This window comes from Manis pentadactyla, chromosome X, assembly GCF_030020395.1.
Source record: "Manis pentadactyla isolate mManPen7 chromosome X, mManPen7.hap1, whole genome shotgun sequence".
Taxonomy (NCBI): Eukaryota; Metazoa; Chordata; class Mammalia; order Pholidota; family Manidae; genus Manis; species Manis pentadactyla.
Genome location: NC_080038.1, coordinates 16,122,845 through 16,135,787, shown reverse-complemented (window position 1 = coordinate 16,135,787; position 12,943 = coordinate 16,122,845). Strand labels below are relative to the sequence as shown.

General features: G+C 34.4%; 1 protein-coding gene across 5 annotated transcripts in view; it reads right to left on the bottom strand.

Moving 5' to 3' along the window:
* The window catches only part of CNKSR2 (connector enhancer of kinase suppressor of Ras 2), a 257,408-nt gene that overhangs the window by 199,620 nt on the left and 44,845 nt on the right, over positions 1–12,943 (bottom strand). For all 5 annotated transcript variants that reach the window (XM_036912833.2, XM_036912835.2, XM_036912832.2 and 2 more), the window contains exons 2-3: positions 10,390–10,553; positions 2,178–2,380 (exon numbers count right to left, since the gene is read on the bottom strand). In XM_036912833.2, coding sequence (XP_036768728.1) covers positions 2,178–2,380; positions 10,390–10,553 — 367 coding nt within the window. The remainder of the gene's footprint in view (positions 1–2,177; positions 2,381–10,389; positions 10,554–12,943) is intronic.

Here is a 12,943-nt window from a genome sequence, read left to right as displayed (position 1 = left end):
AAAGCCTTACTGTTCTTGAATCTTTCCCAACATTTATATATAGCCCAAGTTATCTTCAAAATTCACAGATCTAAATACAACAATGACCCTAAACAGCGCCCATTGTCTTCTGCATAAAGTCCAAATGCCTTAGCACGGCAAATACTTATTTTTAATTCTTCCTCCTCCTTCACTCAAAACTTAAGCTATTAAAATATTATCATTATAGGTAAGCCAGCCTGGAACTGAACTTTTCTGTGAAAGATCTTCAAAACATAAACTTCAGTTTCTTTGTTCAATTTACAGTCTCAGTAGAAGATTTTAGTTATCACAAAGTTGTCTTTTTTTTTCCTTCCAAGTACAAATTTCATTTTAATGGTCAAATTGTTAAATGGCCTTTGATTTCATTGATCACCATGGCATGACATAACACAAAATAAGCATTTGTAAGAACCTTTGTAACAATGGAAACCAAACAGATGATACAAATTATTTCCTTCAGGCATTTTGTCACATTTTCTCTTCCTATAAAACAAACACAAAACACCATTTTGATTGATCTCATGAATTGCTATGTGTGTTTGTATTTGTTTCTGTATATGTGTGTGCTCATGGTGAATTGGCATTTACTAAGAGCATCTTATTTGATGATAAAAATAATGAAACCATAAAAATTATGTAATACAATAAAATCTTACAAAAAATTAGTGATCTAAGCCATTTATGTGATTATACAGCCATACCTGCCATCATAAAGTAAAAAATCCTCTAATTATTGTTTATTTATTTATTTAAGAAGTACTAGCATAAAAAGAAAATATAATGAAATTTACTAAATACAAATATTGAGACTGAGCAAATTTATAATTATAGGGCAGGTGAAGGTACAAGTAGATGTAACTAAAATCAAGTATGTGTTCTTTAAGCTTTCTGATTACTGAGAAGCCTCTTGAAAAAATTTATTTCATTACATAAGGATTAAGCCATATTTTAAATATATTTCACTTACTGACCATTATACAACTTGTAGAATTTACATATTTAAAGTTCAATTACTTTAATTAAATAATTGATAATGTGGTTTAGACAATTATGACAACTTTTAATGATGTCATAATACAAAAGAAACATTCTGTCCACCAACTATCAAAAAGCTAATAATATAAAGCTCAGTGTTCACATTTGGACTTAGTGCCATCATGTTTTATATTATTAATATATATATACATTTAGACAATATATAATTAAGTAAAATTACCTTAACTTTTACCTTAAACATATAACTACTTTTCTTTTAATAGGAGGTCTCATATTTTTAAATGCCCAAAAGATAATACATATATTATGTATATATATCCTACTGTCAAATTTATTCAAGAAATAATTCTGGTAAAATTGTATATTATCAGAGTTCCTTATAAGAGTCAAAGTATATTTTAAAATTTCATTACTTAAGCATTATAACTAAGCACACATCTCTTACAGAAAAATTTTGAAAATGAAAGTAAAGAATTTATTTAGTTGTTTTTAAACAGTTGTAATCTGTTTAATCTTTGTAATAATCTGTTTTACCATTACAAAGTTTAACTACATATACAATTTAACCTAACTTCTTTCATTTTATATTATGAAAACTTTTGTCATTTTATGTGTTCCTAGACAAATGAAAATTAACTAAACTACACAAAAACTGTTTTGGATATCATAAACTGTGTTTATGATAACCAAAATTGGCTGTGCAATGTGAATAGCAATGAATGAATACAGCAAAGGTAAGGAGACATGCAGTGCATGCTATGAAAGTGTCAGTGTCTAAACATCCATTTAAAACAGTAAACAGAATCCTAAAAGTCACTTTCTTACATCTGACCAGTTAATAAAAACAATAAGGCAAATCAGGAGACAAAGCAGTACTATTAAACTTGTTAAGACAGCCAAAAACAACTTTGCTTATAAAACAGCAAAGGTATTTTGAACTTGTCAGGGAATAACTGGTGATTGGCAACTCAGGTGGATATAAAATTTTACAAACAATTAATATCTGTTTGATGATGCCTGTTTATGGTGGTGAATCATAATTAGACATTTATTACTTGATATTTCTCTACCTGTTCAATCCTTTCCCAAGAAAACATGAAATGTTATATTCAACCTGGTGTCTGAGGAGGATAAGTTATGAAACATGTGGAAGATTTTACCTGTCCAACCAGGCAAGTAAGCTCTTGGCTGCTCCAATGAGATCCACAACCGAAGTCAGAAAGTCATTTGGCAATTTTCGGCTTGTTCTCCCATCATAATGGCCACTCCTTCTTCTCCCGGTTATAAAATTCTGTAGATTTTTGGCAGAGGCATTCAACTTGTGAGAAAGGGTTTTTAGATTTTCTGTTTCCAAGCCATAGTTCTGAATTATAAAAAGAGAACAAATATACTTAAAGTCATTATTTTGTTCATTAAAATATTTACTGTGTACTTTACTGTGAACAGGCAATGGAACTAGCATTAAGAGTTACAAATAAGTAAGATAGGGTTCCTGGCTTAGTGGAACCCACAGGGTCAAGTGAGGATTTGGAGAAACATCATGTAAACAAATTACAATAAAATGTGTTAAGTATTAATATGAACATGGAAAGATGAAGGCATTATGTTTGGGAACTATGCCACCCAAAAAGGAAAGAGGAAGGCTCATAAGTAATCTGTTTTTTTAAAAACCCAAACTTAAGTTCTTTTACTTGTGAAACTTGCTCTTATCAACAATTATTTTTGAGTATTCATTAGCATATACATAGTCATGAATGTAGATAATGGGAAAAATTCTGCTTTCCCAAAGTGAGCAAAGTAAGTACAACCCAACAATAAAATGAAAAAACAAGAAATAAATCACATGCAATACACCTTCTTTATATGTGTTCTCCATAACGACTAACATAAGTTTTTTTTTATAATATGGTACCGGGAAAAACTCTACTTCCTCAGGCAACCAAAACGCTTTCTCCTTTATATAATGCAAACTCTGAAACTAAACTTATTTTTATTTTTTCATCATGGCTGCATTAGCTCAAAAATTGAAGCACATCTAAAGCAACCATAGTGACTTTTTGGTAAGTATATTTCTTTTCTTCTTTTCCTTGGTCTCATTTTTCAACTTTTAGCAATGTTTATTATTTCATTATAAACATGTTGTCTATAAATTATTACAGAAAGGAGTTATATGAATAAATAGAAATAAGCCCTTTTTCTTAACCATATTCAATAGGAAAATATTGTAGGTTCTCCTCACATAAACTTTAGGGAAAGATTCCATAAGTTAAGATTAAATTGTAAAAGATCTGACTGTGAGTTGTAAAACACCTCTAAAAAAGGCTGGTTAATCTAATTGAAGTATGACCTTATCAAATTACTTAGCAGCATGCATATTAGTCATGTGTAAAATTAAAAGCATTATTAACTTTTACAAAATCATAAAACTCAACGAATGTTTGACAGTTTCTAAGGCCCAAACAAGTTAAGGTTGATTTACTTTCCCTTTACAGTTGTTGAAAGCGAGGCACAGAGAGATTTTTTTGGTGTGCTTAAAGAGCTCAGAGCTTAGAGTAAACGGAGTTCAGAACAGGACGACAAGACACCAGGTCACTGGTGAGGGCTTTCCTCTATCACAGCTCCTTAGCACTAATACTGTCCTTATGTTTAAGCAGGGTGGTGACCACAAATGAAGCAAAATGGAAGGTAAAATACTGGGGGAGTGAAAAAGGGAAGCAAATGGCATGATGAATTTAGCTATATTATTAAGTCAACAACCACTGGGTACCAACTTTATATGAAATTTAGGTTTATTTCTTCTATGGCAATTTAAGAAAAGAAAGAACTTGGAAGAGAAAAAGGGAAGGACTAGAGGAGGGTTTGGATGGATAAACATTAAATACCAAGTTATGTATGTTACCACTAAAGATTTCATAGTGACAAAAGTCTGAGTGCTCTTTGCTGAGACTTTAAATTTTTATTAAAAGAACACTCTTTCTTGGAGTGGTAGATTTTTTTTAAAAAACACAGTATATTAAATAGCCACTGCTATATTTGAATTGCAATATCCTCTCAAGTTACAAGGTTTCATTTGTACAAATAAAAGAATATTCTTTTCAAAGTATATTGCATCTGAGCATAGATTATCTGTCAAACATTTGGGAGATTTATCTACCTTGTCACTATATTAAGAAGGAAATCCTTTTATAAGTCTATTAAAGATAGTCTCTAATGACTAAAAAACAATTTATAATCATATCAGCTAAATTTAAATGATACTTCTGAAGTGCTTGAAAGTATTTTCAGAAGTTTTTCCCTTTGTTAAAGCATTTTTTCTGAAGTACAATTGTATTTACATTTTTCATTTTTGTGTATTAATGATTTCAGTGAGGAAACATCTGTTTACAAACAAATAATAGTAATTTCTTATAGAAGCTCAAATTATACTAGTTTATTAAAAAGAATGTAATCAATCAGCCTGGTAATGTTAACTTTCACTCAGTAGCCATTAGCCCCCATGAGATTTATTTAAATTATCTCTTTATATATAATATCAGCATCTCAAATATTTTATCAGAAAAGGTAAAAATAATTTTATAAGAATAATAGAGATAATTCTATTATAAGAATTCTATTATAATAATTCTATTATAATTCTATTATAAGAATAATTCTATTCTTATAATCTCTATTATAAGAATAATAGAGATAATAATATATTCATATAAATAAAAATCTGAAGGTAAAACAAAATACTTTGTAACCTTAAAAATTTAAGATAATACTAAACTTGCTTTTCAAATACAACTCAAGAATTAAGGAATAGAAAAATCTTCTGGACAAACTTGGAAGGATATTCTGAGAGGGTCTCCTAAATTGGGAACCTCCTTTATCCTCTACAGGATAAAGAAATATAGTATGTGGAGCAGAGGTGAAAAATAAGAACAAAGGAGTTCAGTGGACAAGAAGAGACAAAAGGTATGTGGCAGAGGATCGAGAGCAAAATTCTTAAAAATTTATTCTAATTAAAAAATGTAACTAGTTAAACCAATAATTCAAAAGCATTTAACAAAATCCAGAAGAGTAGGAAAATAGGTTAGAAGCTCATCTCTATATGACAGTGTCTACGTGGTAGCATTTTAACAAAAGGGATAGATTAGTTGATCTCTCAAGTTAATTTTTATTATCACAGTTCTCAATTCTCAGTAGGTCAAAATCATTACTGACAACATAGACACCTTGATATTCCCTTCATTAAAGTGGATGGTCTGTTGTGACTCACTGAGTCACTAGTAAACACACTCCCTTGCCTACCATGTAAAAAAGCACCACTTTGCTTGTTGGGCAGAGATATTCAGATGAGAAATACTGCCTGAACTTTAAAAAAATGCAGGTTTATTCATTACAGACTTGCTTTTTACTGGATATGCATAGGAAAACTAGGCATCATACTATTGATATGGAAAGGACTACATCAAGAAAACAAAAACTTGGACATGAAATTTACTTAGCTATCTTCTTTATACTATATATTATCTATTTGTTCATAAACTTGGCCAATAACATTACATGTCTGCAGGAACCAGCTGTGACTCTACACTGATTCAACACAGTCTAGTCTTAAAGAATTGGTGCTAAGCTCATACTGTTCTTCTCTTTTAATCACATGCATGCAAAAGCACATGAAAAAAAGAAATGAAGGATACACTTAACATTTTAGAAAACAAAGTTGACTATATCCTCACTGGAGGTTAATTTTTAACTTAAAAATATTCACTATTGACACCACATATTTTACAATGTCAATACTATTTTATTCAGAGCTCTTAATTTAAATGCAGCATGTAGTAGGTGTTTAGGTTTTATAATACTTTGCTTTATAAATATAAGTGAGTCCTAAAAGGACTGCTTTAATGAATTTCTTTAGAAATGAATTATTTTGAGATGAATGAACCAAGCAATTATGTTCCAAAAAAACAAATATTAGCAATTTCATGCATCAAAATTTTCAGGCAAAATACCTATTATCTGAAAAATACATGAAGAATGAGATGAAAACTTCTTATCCTGTCATAAATTATTTACTTATACTTCTTAATAAAAGGTATATTGTAAGAACATAAATTAAGGACTATACATTAAACCACATATATTTTATTTATGCTTTATTATTTCAGCTAATGTACTGTGCTCTCTGTTAAAGTATACAAAATGACAGCATAACAGCATGAAAGAATTAATACCCAAATCATGAACAGCTTATTTCTTTCTAGAATAACATGGTATGAATATAGTTGGTGCTTAATAAATATATGGTGCATGAATGAACAAGTTTTAATAAACCTTTGATTTTCATCAACTCCAATAACATTTATTCCCCATAAGAACTAACTTTAAGACAAGGTAGATAAAAATATCCCATAGCTTAAAAGAAACAAAGGAATTTGGTAATTTTTCTGTGTCTTCCTTATACTAGGAACAGAAACTTCAGTCACAGGCTGTGTAGGGCAAGAGAAAATTTTATAGTTCTCTGGAGAAAGGCAGAGAACTTCATTTGGCAAGGGAACATTAATTTAACATCCTCTATGTCCCAACCACTGGGAAGAAAGCATAGTAGAGAACCAAAAATACAAATCTCTCATTGTGATGTTCATGTACTTTACAGTCTGGCCCTATTCCATCTTTTAAAGCCTAGTTTCTGCTACTGTTTTCCACCTATTTTCATTATCCCAAATAGCTTACCCATTTCTCAAACATGCCAAGCATGCTCTGTATTACACACGTGTACCTGTGTACGTGTTATTTCACCTACCTGGAATGCCCTTCCCTCTGTTCTTCCACATACCAAACATATGCTCATCCTCCACTAGGCTGCTTAAATATCACCTCTTCTGCAATATGAGCCCATCTAAGTCAAAGCTAGTTATTTCTGCTTCTGTGCACCCATAACACTTAGCTCATACTTTTATTTTAGTAGTTATACTACAGTATTGTAATTATTTGTATGTCATTCCCCTCCCATTTGACTTTTCAAGAGGGTGGGAATTAGATCTTATATCTGACACACAGTGCTGGTTATGTTAATTGACTCCTGAATTATACTTAATTATCTACTCATTTCTTATTGATCACTGTCATCTTAATAACAGTTACTACTTAGTGAGTGCCTATTGTGTGCCAAGGCACTGAATTAGACACTATATAAATACTATCTCATTTGCTTTTCACAATACCATCATGGGGTAGTTGTTATTTTGCCCATTTTAAACAAAACAACTAAGGCTATGGTGAAATTGCCCACATGTGTGTGGATAAAGTGAAGGTTTCTATGGCCAGGATTCTCACCTGCCCCTGGTTGACTAGCTCACTACACACGTGTGGGCAATACACTGTTATTGTCTCTATATAAAGAGCTCCACCCAGTGCTCTGGGTGACATGGTGGCACGACTGCAAGGCTGCAGGAGAGCAGATATGAGACTGGAGTGGTGGCAGCACTGAGGACAGAGACTGAGACGGCTGCAGGTGTAGAGAGGCCCAGAGGCAGAGACCGGCTTGCTGTATGCAGACTCCCTCTGACTGGACAGGATTCTAGTAATTGACCTGCCACCATGGGAATAAAGTTGGGTATAAACCCTTTCACCCCAAGAGTGTTCCACTGTCATTTCTTTGGTCTCATTGAATCCATAGTGAACTTGTCCAGGGCTGAAATCCATTGGCAAGACAATTGGCGTAGTCGGCAGGATTCATTGTTGACCAAGGAAAAGAACAGGCTGCCCTCATGGGAGGAGTGTTTCAGCAGGCTGCGCCTGTGGATGGGGAGACATTTGAGTGTCCCCCAGTGGACATGTGGTCTGACATGGCTTGCCTCCTAGAGGACTGGGCCCCACCCCAAGACTGGGAAGGTGAAGAGAAGCGGGCAGTAAATTTGGCCCTCAGCAAAATAGGGAATTCCTTAGAGGAACAGAGTGCCATTGAGGCCGCAGGAATGGTGGGGAGTTTTCTTCTCACAATATTGAGAAAGGCCATAAGGGAGAAGGACGCCCTCCTGCAGGAAGCACGAGAAGAGGCAGCACGAGAATGTGAGCTGCCAGATGCTGCTGAGGAGGTAAAAAATTTGTTGGTGACTAAAATGGTGTCACTACGAGGTGCTGTGGAAACAGTAAAGGATGTCTTAGTTAGTCCAAGAGGAAGCAGCATGAGAAGGAGCAGCGGCCCAAGAAGGAGTGGCACAAGAAGCAGCAGCACGAGAGTGAACGCTGCCAGGTGCCGTGGGGCAGGCACCCATGGGCTGAAATCCATTGGCAAGAAAATGTGTCAGTAATTCAGCCAAATTTCAATCCAAGATTATTATATTTACAAGGCCCATGTTCTTTCTAGCCCCGCACAAATATCTGAAGGAATTTAAAATCAATCAGGTTAGTGTCATCTAACAAGGAAAAAAAAGCTATGTTCTTTTCAGAATATCTGATGTACCATCAGAATCTTGCAGGATTGCTTTGACATTGATTTTTCTTACCTAACTAGGCACTGAACTTTTTTTTTATTCAAGCTTTTTTTTAAATTTTTATTTTGGTAAAAAATACATAACATGATATTTACCATTTGAACCATTTTTAAGCATACAGTTCTGTGGCATTAAGTACATTCACATTGTTGTATAACCATCACCACCATCTATCTCCAGACCTTTTTTTATCTTTCCAAACTGAAACTCCATACCCATCAAATAATAATTCCCCATTTCCCCTTCTCTCCCATTCCTGGTGACCACCGTCCTACTTTCTGCCTTTATGAATTTGGGTACCCTAGGTACCTCATAAAAATAGTATTAGACAATATTTGTCCTTTTGTGACTGGCATATTTCACTTAGTATAATGTCTTCAAGATTCATCTGTGTTGTAGCATGTGTCAGAATTTCTTTCCTTTTTAAGGCTGATTAACATTCCATTGTATGTATCTACCCCATTTTGTTCATTCATTCATCCATTGATGGATTAAGCTTACTTCCACCTTTTCACGATTCTGAATGATGCTCTATGAACATGGGCATATAAATAAGTTTGAATTATTTTTACATTTTTGAATATATACCCAAAAGTGTAATCACTGGATCATGTGGTATGTTTCATTTTTCAAGAAATTGCCATACTATTTTCTATAACAGCTGCATCATTTTACACAAGGTATAGTGGAACACAAGGGTTTCAATTCCACATCCTCGCTACAATCCTTTTTTAATAGCCATCTTAATGGGTGTGTGAAATGGGCTTTTTTTAATGCAAGTATCTTAATGCAAATAATCTTGTATCCTTTTCTGTATTACAAATAAATAAATAAATAAATAAATAAATAAAACATCTCCAAAGCTCCAGGAAGGAGGGCAGGTCAGACTAAAGTCCACCATGCAGGAGTTGTATCTGTGTCATACTGGAAAAGTCACTTCACTTCTGTGAGCCCTAATTTTGCCACCCTGGAAAGGGAGTAGTACTCCCATTCCCAGAATTAAGGAAGTTAACAGTTATACAGATGTTTGTACAAAGAAAGAAATTTGACAGAAAGTCAATAGGTCAGTCTACAAAAGTTGGGAAGCAGAATCTGGGGAAGGAAATGGAGGCCCACTAACCCTCTACTGAGGGCCTGGTATTTCCAAACTAAAGCCCTCATTTTACAGAAGAGGAAGTGGAGGCTCAAAGGTTCCAGGGACCTGCACATAGTCACATTGGGTAGAGCTGGGATCTGACCCCAGAGCTAAAACTCTAAGCCCCCATAATTGACTGCCTTGCATCTGACCTTATCCTGATCCCAAAAGTCCAGTGGATTAGGGCCCTGCAGATCGGAAAGTCTGAGTTAACTTGATGATAACAACAACTAATATTTAATGAGCAGAGCCATTAGGCACTGATCTTTTAACATACAAAAGTAACCATATAATATATTCAATTTTCATTGGATGTATAAAGAACACTCAAATAATTTGATTATTTTTCTAAAATAGGATTATTTAATATTTGTGATACTCAATCAAAACTTTTAGAAGGGAATGAACTTTATAATCGATTGTACACAATTGTTTACCCCAAATGCTGCTGTGAAAACTCTCTTGGTGACCTCTAACTTAAGTTTTTCAAGGAGCTAAATGTAATGTTACCAGTTGAGTTATAACTGCTTTACTTTGTAATTTGGCACTGTATAATATAGTAAATTCAATGAAAGATAAAAGTACCCTGTCCAGTTGGTTGATAATTAGAGGATTTTTTCTACTTGCATTTAAATTATTTTAAAAAGGAGAAGGAAAAGGACTTCAATGAAAAAAAGAGGAAGAATAATTTTAAAAGTTAGGAAAACAAGAAAAAAAGCAAGATTTTCCTTCCCACCAGTTTTATGTTCCTACCAGTGCACACAGAAGGTCAACTGCTTCTAAGATCAATTCCTGATGGCCAATGCGGCTGACCCCCAGATCTTCTAGCTCCTGATGTGTAATGCGTAGCAGCTGGTCCCCACTGATCTTCTCCCTCTCGAAGTTCTTAATATACTGCTGCAAGCAGTCATCAAGACCTGCAAAGGAAAAATATGGAAGATCACTGTGAAAACTAGTTAAACCACAAAAATAGAAATAAATAAAACAAGCATTAACTCCTGCCAAGTCACAAGTTAAGTCCATTTCAACTCTGGACTACTAGTTCAATCATCCACCTTTTCTCAACCTGTGTATGGGCTGAAGTGGAGAAAAAAACAATCACTTCATCAGATTCCTAGTTGTTAGGTTCCTATTTGAATTTTCCTTGGCAATTACTGGAAATCTTTACCTGTCTTCTCAACAGTACTTTTTGTTGCCTATTTCATAAACGGTGCTAATGGGCAGGTGCCCTTGCTTTCAAACTTATCTGCACCCTACTCCTCCTTCCTTTTCTAAACCCATTGCAGAGGGAGAGGTATCCTTCTTCCTCTAACAGGCTACTGGATCTTCCTGTGCTCTGGAATCCCATCTTCTGCCACTCCTACACAATTTCAACAATTAAACAATTAAATGTTCTCTTTATTTCAACCATTTCCTATTGACTGTTCACTGATTCCTTCTATGTTCAAACCTCTACCATCTTAAAAAACAAAATAAAATAAAACAAAAACTTTCCCTTGATCCTGTGTTCCCTACTAGTCCATTATTCCCTTCAGAGTCAAGCCCCATACCTTTACTTTCTCACCTGCAAATACACTCCTTCATCTACTATCATCTGGATTTTACCCACACCCAAAGGTGGGAATTCAGAGTGGATACATTTTAAAGATTGCTCAGAACACTTCATAGATGACTGGCCAGGCTATAGGTTGGCTCAACTTCAACCACCTATGAAATGGCCTGAAACAAATGATAAACTGGACCAACAAGATTACTCCTCTTCAGACTTTTAAGTAAGGAATACCAAGAGAATGAGGTGATTTGCAAAAAGCAAAAGGTCTTGATTATATCAAGCAGGGAGATGAAAGGTCATAATGAGCCACAACCCAACTAAAATTATGATGGAGCAGAAATTATAAGCAAGTAGGGAAAACAGAGGTGAGATTAGAACAAATGTACAAAGGGAAGCAAAGTCCCATAACAGAGATTATGTAGCCATTGAGAGAGGAAAAGAGTCAGTTCTAAAAGCTGCCTGGTTCCTAATAGGGTCTAGTACCTGGCCATACATGTCCTTACTATATTCTCACAGTTTCTCAAAGCAACTTGGGTTAACCTGTAGTCCTCCTTAGTTGCCTTTCAGGACACTCTCCAGCTGTCCTGAAATATTGCTGGTCTCTACTCCAGGGACCCCTTCCTGTCCCCGTTACTCCTCAGTCTTTACATTCTAATTGAACATCTCATCTATGCCCATGTCTTCAACTACCATCTAACAGCCTGTATTTCTATTTTGGACCTCCCTCATGAATACCAGACATATATATCTACATCCCAACATGTCCACAACATAACTCCTAATTTTCCCTCCAGAGTAGTCTTGCTGCTGCACTCACTGTCTCAATAAAGGGCACCACCATCTATCCCACTATAAAAAAACAAATATATGGGAGCCATCTTAGATTTACCCACTTTCCCTTTATCACCACATTCAATTAATCTCCATGTCCTAACAACTGGTCCTCTGAAATATCTTTTACATATATCCTTTTCTCTCATTCTCCACTGCCATCTTTCCAAATTAGGCTATAAATATGTCTCATCTGGACTATAGCAGTTTTATGGTTTCCCTGCTGCTACTCATTATGCCCTCCAATCATCTTCCCCAACATAAAAATTCTGATGTTATTCTCTATCTCAAAATTTTTAATGCTTCCTCATATTTATGACAATAAAAATCTGAACTCCTTTATATAGAGTTCAAGGTTCTTCCTGATCTGGACCTTGCTTTCCTATACAAATTCATAATAACACCTTCTACCACACTTCCCAATCTCCTACTTTACAGACCTCCATTACAACAATGCCCACATTATATTACAATGCTTTGCTCCCATGTGTGTATGCCCAGTAAACAGCCTGGAAATTCCTTCATGTTGGTCACTATGTCTTCTGATTTTGGAGAACCCAGTGACTGACACATAGAGATGCTCACTAAATGTAAACTAACAAATCAGATATTTAATTTTGTACCATATGACTTGGTCAAAGCAAAAAAGGAACATTTTAAATAAAAGCTAAATCTAAAAATGGAGTTGGGAAAAAGAATGTTGGGTACATGGCATTTTGAGGTACTCATGTCTTGATACATTGCAGAATAACATGAGATTAATTATAATTATATTGAGTTTATTTTCTTAATGATTCCTCTTTATAAAGGAATGTTAAAGGATCTCATACAGCACTTATGCCAGCATTATTATTAAGGTTATAGACCAAGTTACATAGTATATGGTAGAGAAGAAATAAGGGAGAGGCTTATCCTACATGTCAT